Genomic DNA, 12536 nt, shown 5'->3' on the forward strand with positions numbered 1-12536 from the left:
TTGGCGGTTCCCAATCAGGAACTATATTACCTGGCTGCCCAGCTACAATGGGTTGCCTATTGGCTGAGTGGTAAGAACCTGATGGATACGGCCACGGAAGACACTACCCTGTCCCCCACACAGGTGCTGACGCTCTTCCACCCCCTGACACGGGGCCGGCCCCCCAACCAGGTCCATGTGGCTGTCGCAAGGCAGTGCTTTATGCGGAGCCTCAGACTCACCAGGAGCACGGTGCCCTATGCCCCGAACCTGCCTCTGCAGGGGACCCCCTTGGGAACTGGCGTGCTGTCTTCATCCGAGCTACGCAGTTGGACTGCGGCAGACTTGGACGGCCTGGGTGACCTGTATAGCGATGGGGAGCTACTGTCCTTCGAGACTCTGGCCGCCGACACAGGTCTACCGGCAGGCCAATTTCTGACGCATGCCAGGCTTCTTCGTGTGCTGACGGAGGTATGGGGAGACCTGACCCACGAGCCGACCACGCATATGCTCATTCAGTACCTACATGTGATGGGCGATGGTTCCCATATAGTGCACTGGCTGGCACAAGCACTAAACTGTCATACTCAATTCTCCTCCCAACGACTGAGGGAGAAGTGGACGGCCGACCGGGGTAGTGAATGGATGGATAAACAGTGGGCCGCGGTTTTGGCAGGCGCCAGAAACATTCCTCGCAACGCGAGATTTAAGATCATCCAATATTACATAATACACCGTGCATATTTATCCCCAGACAAACTGAACCGCTACTTTGGACTCACCTCGTCAGCGTGCCCCATGTGCGGCCTCCTGAACTCGGACCTCCTACACGCACTCTGGAGTTGCACTCACCTCACCTTGTACTGGTCTGCGGTCGCTGACACATTGACGGCGGCCACGGGCGATACCCTCCCCAAGACGTGGGAAGCATGCCTGCTGGGACTCTAGAAAAGAACCAAGCAGACCAAACTACAGGCACGTTTCTGGGACCTAGGGCTCATTACGGCTAAGCGACTCATCACGAAACGATGGAAGAATGACGCCCCCCCGCGCCCTGCAGACTGGCGCCGCTCATTTGACAACTGGGCTCGCGCGGAGAGCATGTCTCTACACAGGGAGGAGACGGCGGGCCTCCGTATGTACCCGATTGCCCAAGACTGGGACACTACCCTGACCGCATACTATCGGGCATGCACCCAGGCCGGTATAACATGACCGCCTCGACACAGAACAGTGAGGGACCAGTCATCCGCCGCCCCGACATGACGCTCCCCCCCCCTCCCCCAGCCGCTGAGGTAATGCCCAACAAGGTCTACTTGCTATCATTCCCTCCCCCCCGCCCTGCGGCCACAGCAACCCTACATCCACAGCCGTCCCCGCCCCCACACAGTCCATATATGGCGTAACATACGCCGCTAGGGTCACTGATACACTACTGTACACGCTAATACTAGTCCAACTGTTGTTAAAGTGTTTCTCCCTCCTTTCTTTTTTTTTCGTTATTTCCCTGTTGTATCTCTTGGTTGGCAGTGAGTTTGTTTCTGCTGTACTCACGATGATGTTCATTTTCCCCTCCCCGCTTACCCTTTACACAATGCTTATTGAACACTGCCACGATCACAAGAATGTAGTCCAGCGACCCATATGGCACTATGGGATGTGACTCCTGCCTTTGACTTCATCCGTGCCAACCAGGGAACACGGCCTAGAACAATCGTTGTTGGCTTTTATGACCACCTTGGTCCTTTTGCAGTGATACATGCTGCAGGCACTGCACCCTGAGACTTTTCCTGGCACTGATAACTGCGGACTAATGCATCTCTCCTGGCTACTGTTTATTTTCACTTATGTATGACCGACATGTCGAAACATGTTACTGGCTGGGTAATGTTTGTAGTTTTTTTTTTACATTGTATGATCTATTGGCTTATTACGTGTGAAACTAAATAAAATCTGGGACCATTGGTCTTAAAAAAAATAATAATAAATACATTTAAAAAAATTAAGCTCCCTCAAAGTGCCGATCTCCTCAATCAGTGGGCAAGGAAGGGTTTGGACAAAAATACCGGTAATTGAGGATTAAATGTCCCAGACCCTCAACTGAGGGGAAAATCTGTAATAACCCAAACCTGGACCCGGAACTAATTATGTTCCTTTTTAAATCTGGAAAGATCCCAGAAAAGGCATTGAGAAATGCCGAAAACAGTGCCAAAATAAACTCTTGGATGTATTCGGCCCGATTATTAGTATCCTAGACATGGCCGAAGAGGCCAGGGGAAACAACAGCCCGGTGAACATCGACCTCCTGAGAGGGTGGTCTCAATGTGCACTATGCCTCCTTGGCAATGCAAACTTAGATTTAATTACAGAGAGATGTACAGCAATCCTCTTAAGGTTGAATGCCAAACTTGCTGACTTGTCTTTTAAAGGTGATATGGGCAATGCAAATGGTCTTCTCTTCGGAGAGGACTTTGTTAAGTCCCTAGGCAAATATGTTTCAACATTTACGGCATTTAGCAAGGCTCAAACTAATATGAGACGGGTATTTAACTCACCCCCACTTTTTGGTCGGTCTGGCAGGAGAGGAACAACTGCCAGCCGTGGAAACTACAGGTCCAATTTCTACCCGCAAGAACAGAGGGGCCACTCTGCCTATTCAAGAGGCTATCACCAAAATTCAAACATTTTCCCTCAAAGGGGAAGAGCCACTGGGGCCCGTGGGGGAAGATCTAGAGCTTTAAACCAAGCATACCAAGGTAAGCAAGTCTGCCTTTCACAAACCCCTAAAGGTGGGGGGGAGGCTAATGTTTTTTATTCACAATTGGCAATACATAACACAAGATCCCTGGGTTTTGGAAACCGTAATGGGTTTCAAAATAGATTTCTGGGATGCCCCGACTCAGCTAAAAATCCCCAGAGAAATGTGTGAGAATGCAGATCAAGCAACGTTGATGGACTTAGAGGTTTCTCAAATGTTACAGAAATACATACATCAGAAAAAGGTTTCATAAGCACAATATTTTTGGTAGAGAAGACAGACAAGGGCTGGCGGCCAGTAATAAAACTCAAAGAGCTGAACAGTTTCTTGGTTTACAGACACTTCAATATGGAAGGCTTCCATCTTCTAAGAGATATCCTGCAAACTCAAGATTGGCTGGTAAAGTTGGATCTCAAGGATGCCTACTTTACAATATCTATGGACAGGGAATGCCGAAAAGTACCTCCGCTTTCTGTGGGAGGGAACTCTTTATCAATTTCTTTGTTCCCCTTTGGCCTCTCATCAGCTCCTTGGTGTTTCAGCAAAGTTCTTCGTCCAGTGGTAAGCTTTCTGAGGGAAAGAGGTGTACAACTCATTATCTACTTAGAAGACATTCTCGTTATGTCGCAGAGCAAATCATTAGTCCTGACGCACTTCTCCTTGACTATGAATCGCTTGGAAAATCTGGGATTTATTGTAAACAAAGAGAAATCTGTCATGTCTCCCTCTCAGGAACTAGAATTCCTTGATTTCCAAGTAAATACCATCCTGTCTCAGTTAGTTCTACTGAGACAGGTTTTAAAGTTTTAAAGATAATTAAGGAACTGAAGTTAGTCTTAGCGAAGGATTAGATCATCCTGAGGGATTTAGCACGAGTTCTGGGTCTCCGTTCTTCTTCAATTCAGGCAGTCTCCTCTGGCCCCCTCCAATACAGAGCCCTCCAGAGATTTAAGGCTTAGGGCTTAAGGAAGGGTCTTTGGTACGGGGACGTAATTCCCCTTTCCAAGGACGCACAGGAAGATTTTTTATGATGGCAGATGAACCTAGAAGCTTGGAATGGCAAGGCCATCGTTGGGAACCTACCGGACTTCATCCTAGAATCAGATGCTTGCAACCACGGTTGGGGAGCATGGTTAGGAGAAATGGAAACTGGTCCCTAGAGGAACAATCCCTACACATAAACTGTTTGGAGATGTTAGCGGGATTGAATGCCCTTACGAGCTTCAGTCATCAGTTAGCAAATACCAACACCATGATGACCCTAGACAGTTACTCAGCTGTCTCCTATATAAACAGGTTTGGGGGAGCAAAATCCAAAGCCTTATCAGACATAGCAACCCAAATTTGGAATTTCTGCTGTCAACAAAATATTACTCTCAGGTGCTGGCCTCCGCAATGCAGACGTACCTTGTCAGTTGCTTGATCGTTGCATCTTTCGAGCATGGATTGAACTCAAACAGGATTTGGTTGCTGCAAGGGGTCCGGAACCCCGAGCATTGGTGCAGGGTGGCTCTGGTTGGACCTGGTGTCATCTCACTTAGTGGAGAGATGTATCTGACCTCTAGGAGCAGTGTGACCTCTTCCTTGGTGGCTGCTGCGTCGGTGGACCCAGTGAACAGCCGACCCGTGAACAGCACGATGCTGTCAGTGCCGGCAGACTGTAAGGAAGTGGCTTCTTCACTTCAAGGGAGATGCCGACGCCTTAACGAAGTGCTGGAGGCCCTACAAGGTTTTTAGAGGATGCACAACTGCAGGACGAGTTGGGGCACTGCAAGTGCAATTGCAAGGGTTTGGCGACAAAGTCCACCAGCAGTCCACATTTCTTGCTTCTTCGGCTCTTTGTCTTCTTTATTCAGTCAGACAAATCTGAGTTACTGGTGGCAGGGGCTACCTAAATACTAAATTTTGGGGCATTAAGGGTAGCGGCCAGTGGGCTATTTATCCTTGGGATAGCTACAACCCCTATATAACCACTTCATGTGCCTTGAGACCTTCACGAGTGAGTAGCACGCTTTATAAGTCCCTGATTGATTGATGTGGGAAGTGGGCATAGTCCTGTCCCAGAATTCCTATTTCCACCAAAATCAAAATGGTGGAACACGCCTCCTTTCGTGGGCACCTCAGACCGCCCTCCTTAGGGGTGTGACTGGCCTGGAATTGCACCACGCCTCCTAGCATAGCCAATTTCCCAACTGCCCTGGTGCCAAATGGGCCTCGGGCAGGGTGTGGCATGTCCCAGATCTGGGGGAAGCTGGGATCACATATCAAAGGCAGCAGGGGCTTTGACGTCCCTGGCCTTGGTATGTAGATTCACTAACCATTCTGCTGGAACAGGCATTGTTTCGGGCCTCAGAGCGCGTGGGTTCTCACCTGTAGGGGGGTTCAGAAACACATCTGTGATGGCAGGCCAGCACACTAAGAGGCTGGTCGGTTTTCAGGGGGCACCTCTGAGATGTCCTCTGGGTGCATATCTTAATAAATGCACTACTGGCATCGGTAGGAATGTATTAAGACAAGGTATTTTATATCATACACCATAGGTTTCAGTGAAGCCATCATGTAGTTCGGGAACTCGTGATGACCAATGCCCAGTACATGTAATTAACATGGCTTCCCTGGTCACTTGTACTATCTACCAATTAAACTATACAGCATTGGGGCATATGAAGATATGTCATCACATATAATATAATGCACTCTGCCTTAGGGCTATAAAGCCTGCTGTAGGGGTGACTTGCACATATTGAGTGCAGTGTCTGTGGGCATGGCACACAGGGTGTGTGCCGTGTTGTGTTTTCACTTTTGTCTGAACCATTTCACGCAGCTAGCAATGCCAGTCTGCATAAGTTTGGTTATAGGTCCCTTAGGGAGGGCACAATACATGCTGCAGGCCTTTAGTACCCATGCCCTAGGTACCAGAGGTACCATTTACTAGGGAAATCACAGGGCTGCTAAAGGTCTTGCCAATTGGAGAACAATTGCACAGTTACTTTGGTTTAGGGAAAAAGCACTGGCACTGGAGACCTGCTTAGCAGCAACCCAGTGCACCTCAGTCATAATTGCATCAAATAGCAGGCAAAAAGTTGCTCTCCTCATGAAAGATCTTCAATATCCAAGAAGCCCCAGCCTCAGGCACTGCACAGCGCCAAGGACAAGGTCATGCCAGCATCCTCTACATTGTGGGTCTTCATTTCCTGTGTGCTGTTGAGGCTTCCCTGCGACTCTCTGTGCCTGCTGCCGGAGGGTCCTCGAGGACGCTCCATCAATTCCTGCTGGTTCTCATGTGTGCTGTAAGCTGGCCCTGACTTACTCTTGGTGGGTTAGTCCCACAGAACTTGCTTGTCAACAACACAGCATCTTCTTCCGTGAACTGTTTGCGTTTTCCAAGGCTTGTTGGCGATCCTGTCGGCTACTGACCTCCCTGCACCATTGACAGATGCAGGACATCTTGTGGCCGGCTCCTGCATCGTCACCTGGGCTCCACAGCTGCTGCTTCAACCTCACTGTGCTACTACAAGACCCTCCTACAAAGGCTGGTATTGTGCTTCTGTGCCTCCTGATCACCTCCAGGTAGTTTGGGCTCTATCCTCTCTGCTTTCAGGTTCTTCTCGTCTGGATTCCACATCCTGGTTCGACCGGCGTGGTCCACACGATGCTATAGCTGCTGATTTTCTACGAACCTCCAGTGGCGTCTAAGGGCATTTCTGACTCCAATTGATCCCTAAGCACCTGGGCTCCCGATGTAGGTATCCTGGTTCCTGGCATATCCAAGGGTGGGGTGGTTCTCCAACCTTCTTTGATCCAAGTGGTTCCTTCGGCGTCCTTTGGGAAGGATCCTAGAACTGTAAAATTCCAACTACGACATACCCTGTGTTATCCTATGGACGTTTGACCCAGTGTAACAACTCTGCTTCTGGACGCCTTGGGGTCCCTGGAAACTCACCTTGGATGGTTGCATGTTTCCCCAGGGGTCCTTCATAATTGGGTATTAGTCCCATTTTGGTACTTATCTCACAATCCACAATCCTAGTTTATGGTTCGGCCCCCCTTTTTGGCCCTATGTGCTTTTCTGTGCTACTTACCTATTATTGAAGTATTTCTTGTGTGTAGTTGATTTCTCCGGGTTGAAGATATACCAAGTTAGAGGCTAGTATGTATAAATATGTACAAAGTATTTTTATACTCACCTGGTGTGGTACTTTCTTGTGTGAAAAGCTTACTGACTATAGAGGGAATGCACTTGCTTTGCACCCCTCCTGAATAAGCCTTAAAGCTCTCCATAACTACCCTTGAGAGCTCTGGTTTTCAGGGACTTAAATACTATCAGTAAGGGTTGCCAGGACTATATACTGAGCCAGTCTATTACAGTTTGCAACTTTCATTTTCAGCTTTTCCTGGTCTTCCCGCACTAGGTGTGAAGGAAAGAGAGCAGAAAAACATAACACAAAGAAAAATCTAATTTTAGAAGGAGTTTTTAATGTTGATGTTGACTGACATGTTTGGGTCAAAGCCTATCTGGGAGAAAGGAAGGCACTGGATATCAAAGCTGTATTTCAGGGTTCACATTCACATGCATTTATCACTTGGCATGATGTTTTATAGTGGAATTTTTATTTTGCTCACCAGCTTAAGGACTTTCTAGGATGACCTACCTGTGGTTTAGTGAAGTCTCTATTCATGCACCACTGAACAAAGTACCTCTTTGCAGCTTTGAGGCATAGGTCATCACTTTTCTTGCAGTAAACCCGAATAAGTTGTTCAGCAAACCTCTCTGGCAATAGTTGTGAAACCTGTGAAAGGGAAAAAGAGGATTATGATTTTTTGTTAAATAATACACATTATACTGCATCCAAATGACAAACCAACTCTAATCAATATCCTTCATCAATACAGTGCCTCTTGCACAAGGATATACTTCATAATATTCATATTCCTACTGGAAAAAAGAACCAGTTTATTTTTTAAACAAACTCCAGAAATCATCCATTCAGGGCTCCTCTAGAGATAATCTTCATTAGTAATTTAATTCTAAAGAAGAAAAGTATAACAAAGGGATAGCTTGTGGGAAAAGCACCTTCAGCAGTTTTATTATGTCTTTTTTCATTAAATGAAATCTGAAGGCAGGCCATTGCCCATGCCTTAGGGCCACACAAGTAAGGAACACCAAAACTGTCCTCAAAAGAAGCCAAGCAAACAGCCATTTCTATCATACATCTGCTGAGGAAGTGACATCACTAGATTTCCCATCATCCATTTGCACAGGAAATTACATCACTACACAACTCTTCAAGGACATACTTAATGGCTGCCATAGCATGGACGCACAAGGGACTCGTGCGGAAGGGGTAACAAAGGCAAGCCCAACTGTGCTTGTCCGTGCCTGGACCGTATTCAGTGCCAGGTACCCTAGTAACGCCCCTTCTTCGGCTACCAAGCAGCGGCCCTCCAAGCCCTCACCAGCTGATGCTTCACAAGCTGCTACCTCGTCACACCACACAACACGAGGGAGCATTCTCCTGCACTTCCAGCAAGTTTTCATGCCCTTACCCAAACTAAACAATCACTTCACCTGCACCAACAACATCCAAAACCCCACTCTTTAACACACACAATCCTGCAACCACCCATACAACCCTCAACACTTGTATGCATGCTCCTCAACATTCACCAAACACGCACATAGATCTGGAACCTGCTGCACAACCATGCCTGGCACCTACTTTTGCTCACTGAAACCTTGCTGGACACTGCATCAGCACTTGACATTGCCCTAGCCCCCCCCCACTTGGCTACAAGATTGCCAGGCAATTTATTTATTTATTTATTTCTGGTATTTATAGAGCGCGACACTCATCCCAAGGGATATCACAGCGCTAAAAAGGAAAGGGGACTGCTGAGATTATGCGGAGGGAGTTAGTTTTTAGGGAAAAGGTGGGTTTTGAGTTTTTGCCGGAATTGAAGGAGGTTTGTAGTGTGTCTAAGATCCATAGGTAATTCATTCCATCGTTTGGCCGCCAGGTGTGAAAAGGCTCGTCCACCTGTCCTCGTTTTGTAGATGCGCTTGAGTTTTGCTAGGGCTGAGTTATTGGATCTTAGGTTCCTGTTTGGAATATAAAACTCGATTTTCCCTTGCAGGATTGTAGGGCCTGTTTTGTGGAGGGCTTTGTGCGCGTGACAAAGTAGTTTGAAGGTGGCTCGCTGATGCATTGGCAGCCAGTGGAGTTTTTTCAGGCATGCTGATGCCGAATCTCGTTTGCCTTTGTTGCATACCAGTTTGGCTGCCTGGTTTTGAAGGACCTGTAAGCGGGAGAACAGTTGCTCGTTCATCCCTTCGAATAGGGCATTGCCATAATCCAGGCGGCTGACCAGGAGGGCCTGGGTAATTGTACGCCGACAGTCCAGTGGGATCCAAGAGAAGATTTTGGCTAGGAGTTTCAAGATTGCAAATCCTTTACCCCAGAGTATGCGTACGTGGTCTTTCATGGACAGTGCGTCGTCCATCATGATGCCAAGGTTTCTGGCATACTGTTTCGGGGTGGGGGCTGTTCCCAGTGACGGTGGCCACCACGTATCATTCCATGATAGTTTGGCTCCTCCGAACAGTAATATTTCAGATTTTCCGGCATTGAGTTTAAGGAAGTGGTTGCGCATCCAATCTGCCATTTCGGAGAGGCAGCTGTGTAGTTTTTTTTTGGTTGTTTCCGATCTTTCGTCCATGGTCACCATCAGCTGTGTATCGTCAGCATATGAACATATGCCGATGCCCCACTTTCTTCCAATGTCAGCCAGAGATGAGACGTAGACATTAAAGAGAGTGGGGCTTAGAGAGGCCCCTTGTGGGACTCCACAGCCAATGGGACGGGGATTTGAATGGAATTGGCCCATGTGCACTGCTTGGGTGCGGTTGCTCAGGAATGATTTAATCCATTTTAACGCTGTGGCTTGTACTCCTTTGCTCTGGAGGATGTTTAATAGGCATTTGTGCGACACCGTGTCGAACGCCGCCGACAGGTCTAGCAGTATCAGAGCCACAGATCCCCCTTGATCAGTGATGCATCTGACACTGTCCGACACTGCCAGCAGCGTAGCCTCGGTGCTGTTGTTAGATCTGAAGCCGGTTTGGGTGGGGTCCAGAAGCGAGTTGTCCTCCAAGTATTTGGACAGTTGTAAGTTGACCATTTTCTCCAATGCCTTGGAGAGGTAAGGGAGCTGTGAGATCGGCCTGTAGTTCTCTGGGTTGAGGATGTCGGATCCGGCTTTCTTCAGGAGGGGGGTTACAGATGCGTGTTTCCAGGAGTCTGGAAAGGACGCGGAGGCGAGGGACTGATTGAAAAGTTTGGTAATGAGGGGGCAGAGTGTCGGTGCAATTTCTGAGAACACAAAGTGCGGACAGGGGTCTGCAGGAGAGCTGGATTTGATTGCTTTAAGAATTGCTAACACCTCCTCTTCGGAGAGTGGTTGGAAGTTGGTTAGGACTTCATAAGCCCAGAGGCGGAATCAACATCATACATAACACAGACCGCTGTATCACATTCAAAGACACACCATCCTTCAACATGGAACACCTGTATTTCAAGCTAGTCAGTCCGTAGGCACCTCTATGCAGGTAGAATTCCCAGCAAGGGAATTCAGGGGAGCTGGTGGTGAAGTCTTGTATCCCTGAAACTTCAGGCAGGAGGCAAGCACACTTCAAGCCCTTGGAGATTCTTCTTCAAGATTATGAAAAGTTTACAAGAGTCCTTCTCCCCTTTCCTTGGGAAATAAAGTAACCACTGCAGGCCAACCCCAGAAATAGCAAACTGCACAGGGGCAGTCTCCTCCTTCAGCTTCCTTTGTTCTTCTCCTTGGAAAAGGTTTGTCTTGATTCCCAGAAGTGATCTAAAGTTCTGGGGTCTGGCCCCAAATTTATACCAATAAATCCTTTGCCATCTGAAGGCATCGGGTACCTGTGCCTGTCCAAAACCAGTTCTGTGCAGCTTCCTGGCAGGAGGTGGAGAAGGCATTGTTGAAGGCAGACCTGGCCCAGGTAGCTGAAAGAAAATCCACCCCCCTACTCTCTATTCTATGAGGGTTCAGGTCAGTGAAAGGAAATGTACGCCCTCCACTTTCTATTTAATGCAGGTCCTATTCAGCCCAGTCCTGAACCATCAGACTGCTGGAGCCAAGGCACTCTCCAGCCCCCTGTCACTCACAAACCAGACATGGAATACAAAAACCTAGCAGAGGCATGCTGGATGGTTAGGCAAGAAAATACCTACTTTCTAAAAGTGGTATTTTCAAACACAGAATGTAAAAATTACCTTCACTAAAAAATGTATTTTCACATTCTGAGTTCAGGCATACTAAACTCGAATTTCTACCTAGTTCCCTGACTCAGTTACGATTATAAGATGTTATAATCAAAATGCCCATTCGGGCCTATGGGAACATGTAGCCTTACACTAGTGAAAAACGAAATTGGCTGTAATTTATTATCAGGATATGCCACACACATCGGGGCATGTCCTACCTTTTACATACAATGCACTGTTGTATAGCGTTTTAGGACCCGGATTTATGCCCGTATATAGGTACAATTAACGTTTCCCTTATATAGGCATAGAAATCATAACCATATTTAGACATAGCCCATGCAGTCCAAATACAGGCATGGATACTTCCACTAGTTCCGAAAAGTCACAACAATTTCTTGGGAAATCGGCTTAAAGCAGTCAGGGACATCCCCTTGCTTGAATATTGATTTGTCCAAGAACTAATGGAGTTTTCAAAGAACTGCCATTCCCTTGGAGTTCTTTGATGACATTATTATGCCCGTCTTTACCTCAAACTAGGCACCTTCAAGGTATAAATATGCCTTCACTTGCTCTAGCAAACACTCAGTTTCGAAGGATCAGACCTATGAGCTGGACTATTCAGTATTTAATAATACCATTTATAAATATTAGTGATGATTCCATGATAGACAACAAACATTTGTTTATTTCCATCCTACAATTTAAAATAGATGGTAATTTAATATTTGTTCCCTAGACCTATATAAGGCTTCTCAAATTAGTAGCTCAAAAGCCACTGGTTTCTTTCCAGCTACCTGTCCGTAGCTCTCCTGTATGCATCCCAGCCTTCTAAATTGGAACTTTTTGCTTGGAACTTTTTGCTTGGTTAAATTAACATATGTATGAAAAAATTGTTATTTCCAAGATGGAAATGTGTGTATTCTCAGAACTCATAAGCTGATATTTGGAGAAAAAAGTGGTTGAATTTCCAAAACATATAGAAAGGTAATTTTTGAGCAATAAATCATATACAGAAAATTATTACTAATATGATTAATTTTGCGCCAGGGGAACTGTAGCTGGCATGTATTACTTACATATAGGCATTCCAAATTGATGAAGCCTTTTTTACATTACGGCTAGTAACCCTCCTGATGCACTGAGGGGGATCACCGCTGGTAATCGTGGACAAAGTGAGTACTAATGTAATCTTCTCTCATGTGGTAGCTATTACACCATCAATAACATTGGCTCCCAATAATTTTTGTTAAACACAAGCAGCTCTTATTATACAAAAGGTTGGAGACCCCTGCCTTAGATCCTACCTACTTGAAAATCTTGGGCTGGGCATCTCGAGCCTATAGAACAAACAACTTACCTTCTCTAATGCCTTTTCTTGTAGAGACTCTATCTAAATGTAGATACCTCACATTGTGAATTTCCTCAGGTGCCAGACTAAGTCAAAACATTTTTAAAGCAATTCTCTCACGCATCAACAGGTGGTGTTTGGTCCGGAAGTGATGTTG

General features: G+C 46.7%; 1 protein-coding gene across 2 annotated transcripts in view; it reads right to left on the minus strand.

The window, feature by feature from the left end:
• The window catches only part of LOC147705920 (deoxynucleoside triphosphate triphosphohydrolase SAMHD1-like), a 1309615-nt gene that overhangs the window by 64071 nt on the left and 1233008 nt on the right, over positions 1–12536 (minus strand). For both annotated transcript variants that reach the window (XM_086932390.1, XM_086932391.1), the window contains one exon: positions 7390–7527. In XM_086932390.1, coding sequence (XP_086788516.1) covers positions 7390–7527 — 138 coding nt within the window. The remainder of the gene's footprint in view (positions 1–7389; positions 7528–12536) is intronic.

The sequence above is a fragment of the Lissotriton vulgaris genome, chromosome 7, assembly GCF_964263255.1.
Source record: "Lissotriton vulgaris chromosome 7, aLisVul1.2, whole genome shotgun sequence".
NCBI lineage: Eukaryota > Metazoa > Chordata > Amphibia > Caudata > Salamandridae > Lissotriton > Lissotriton vulgaris.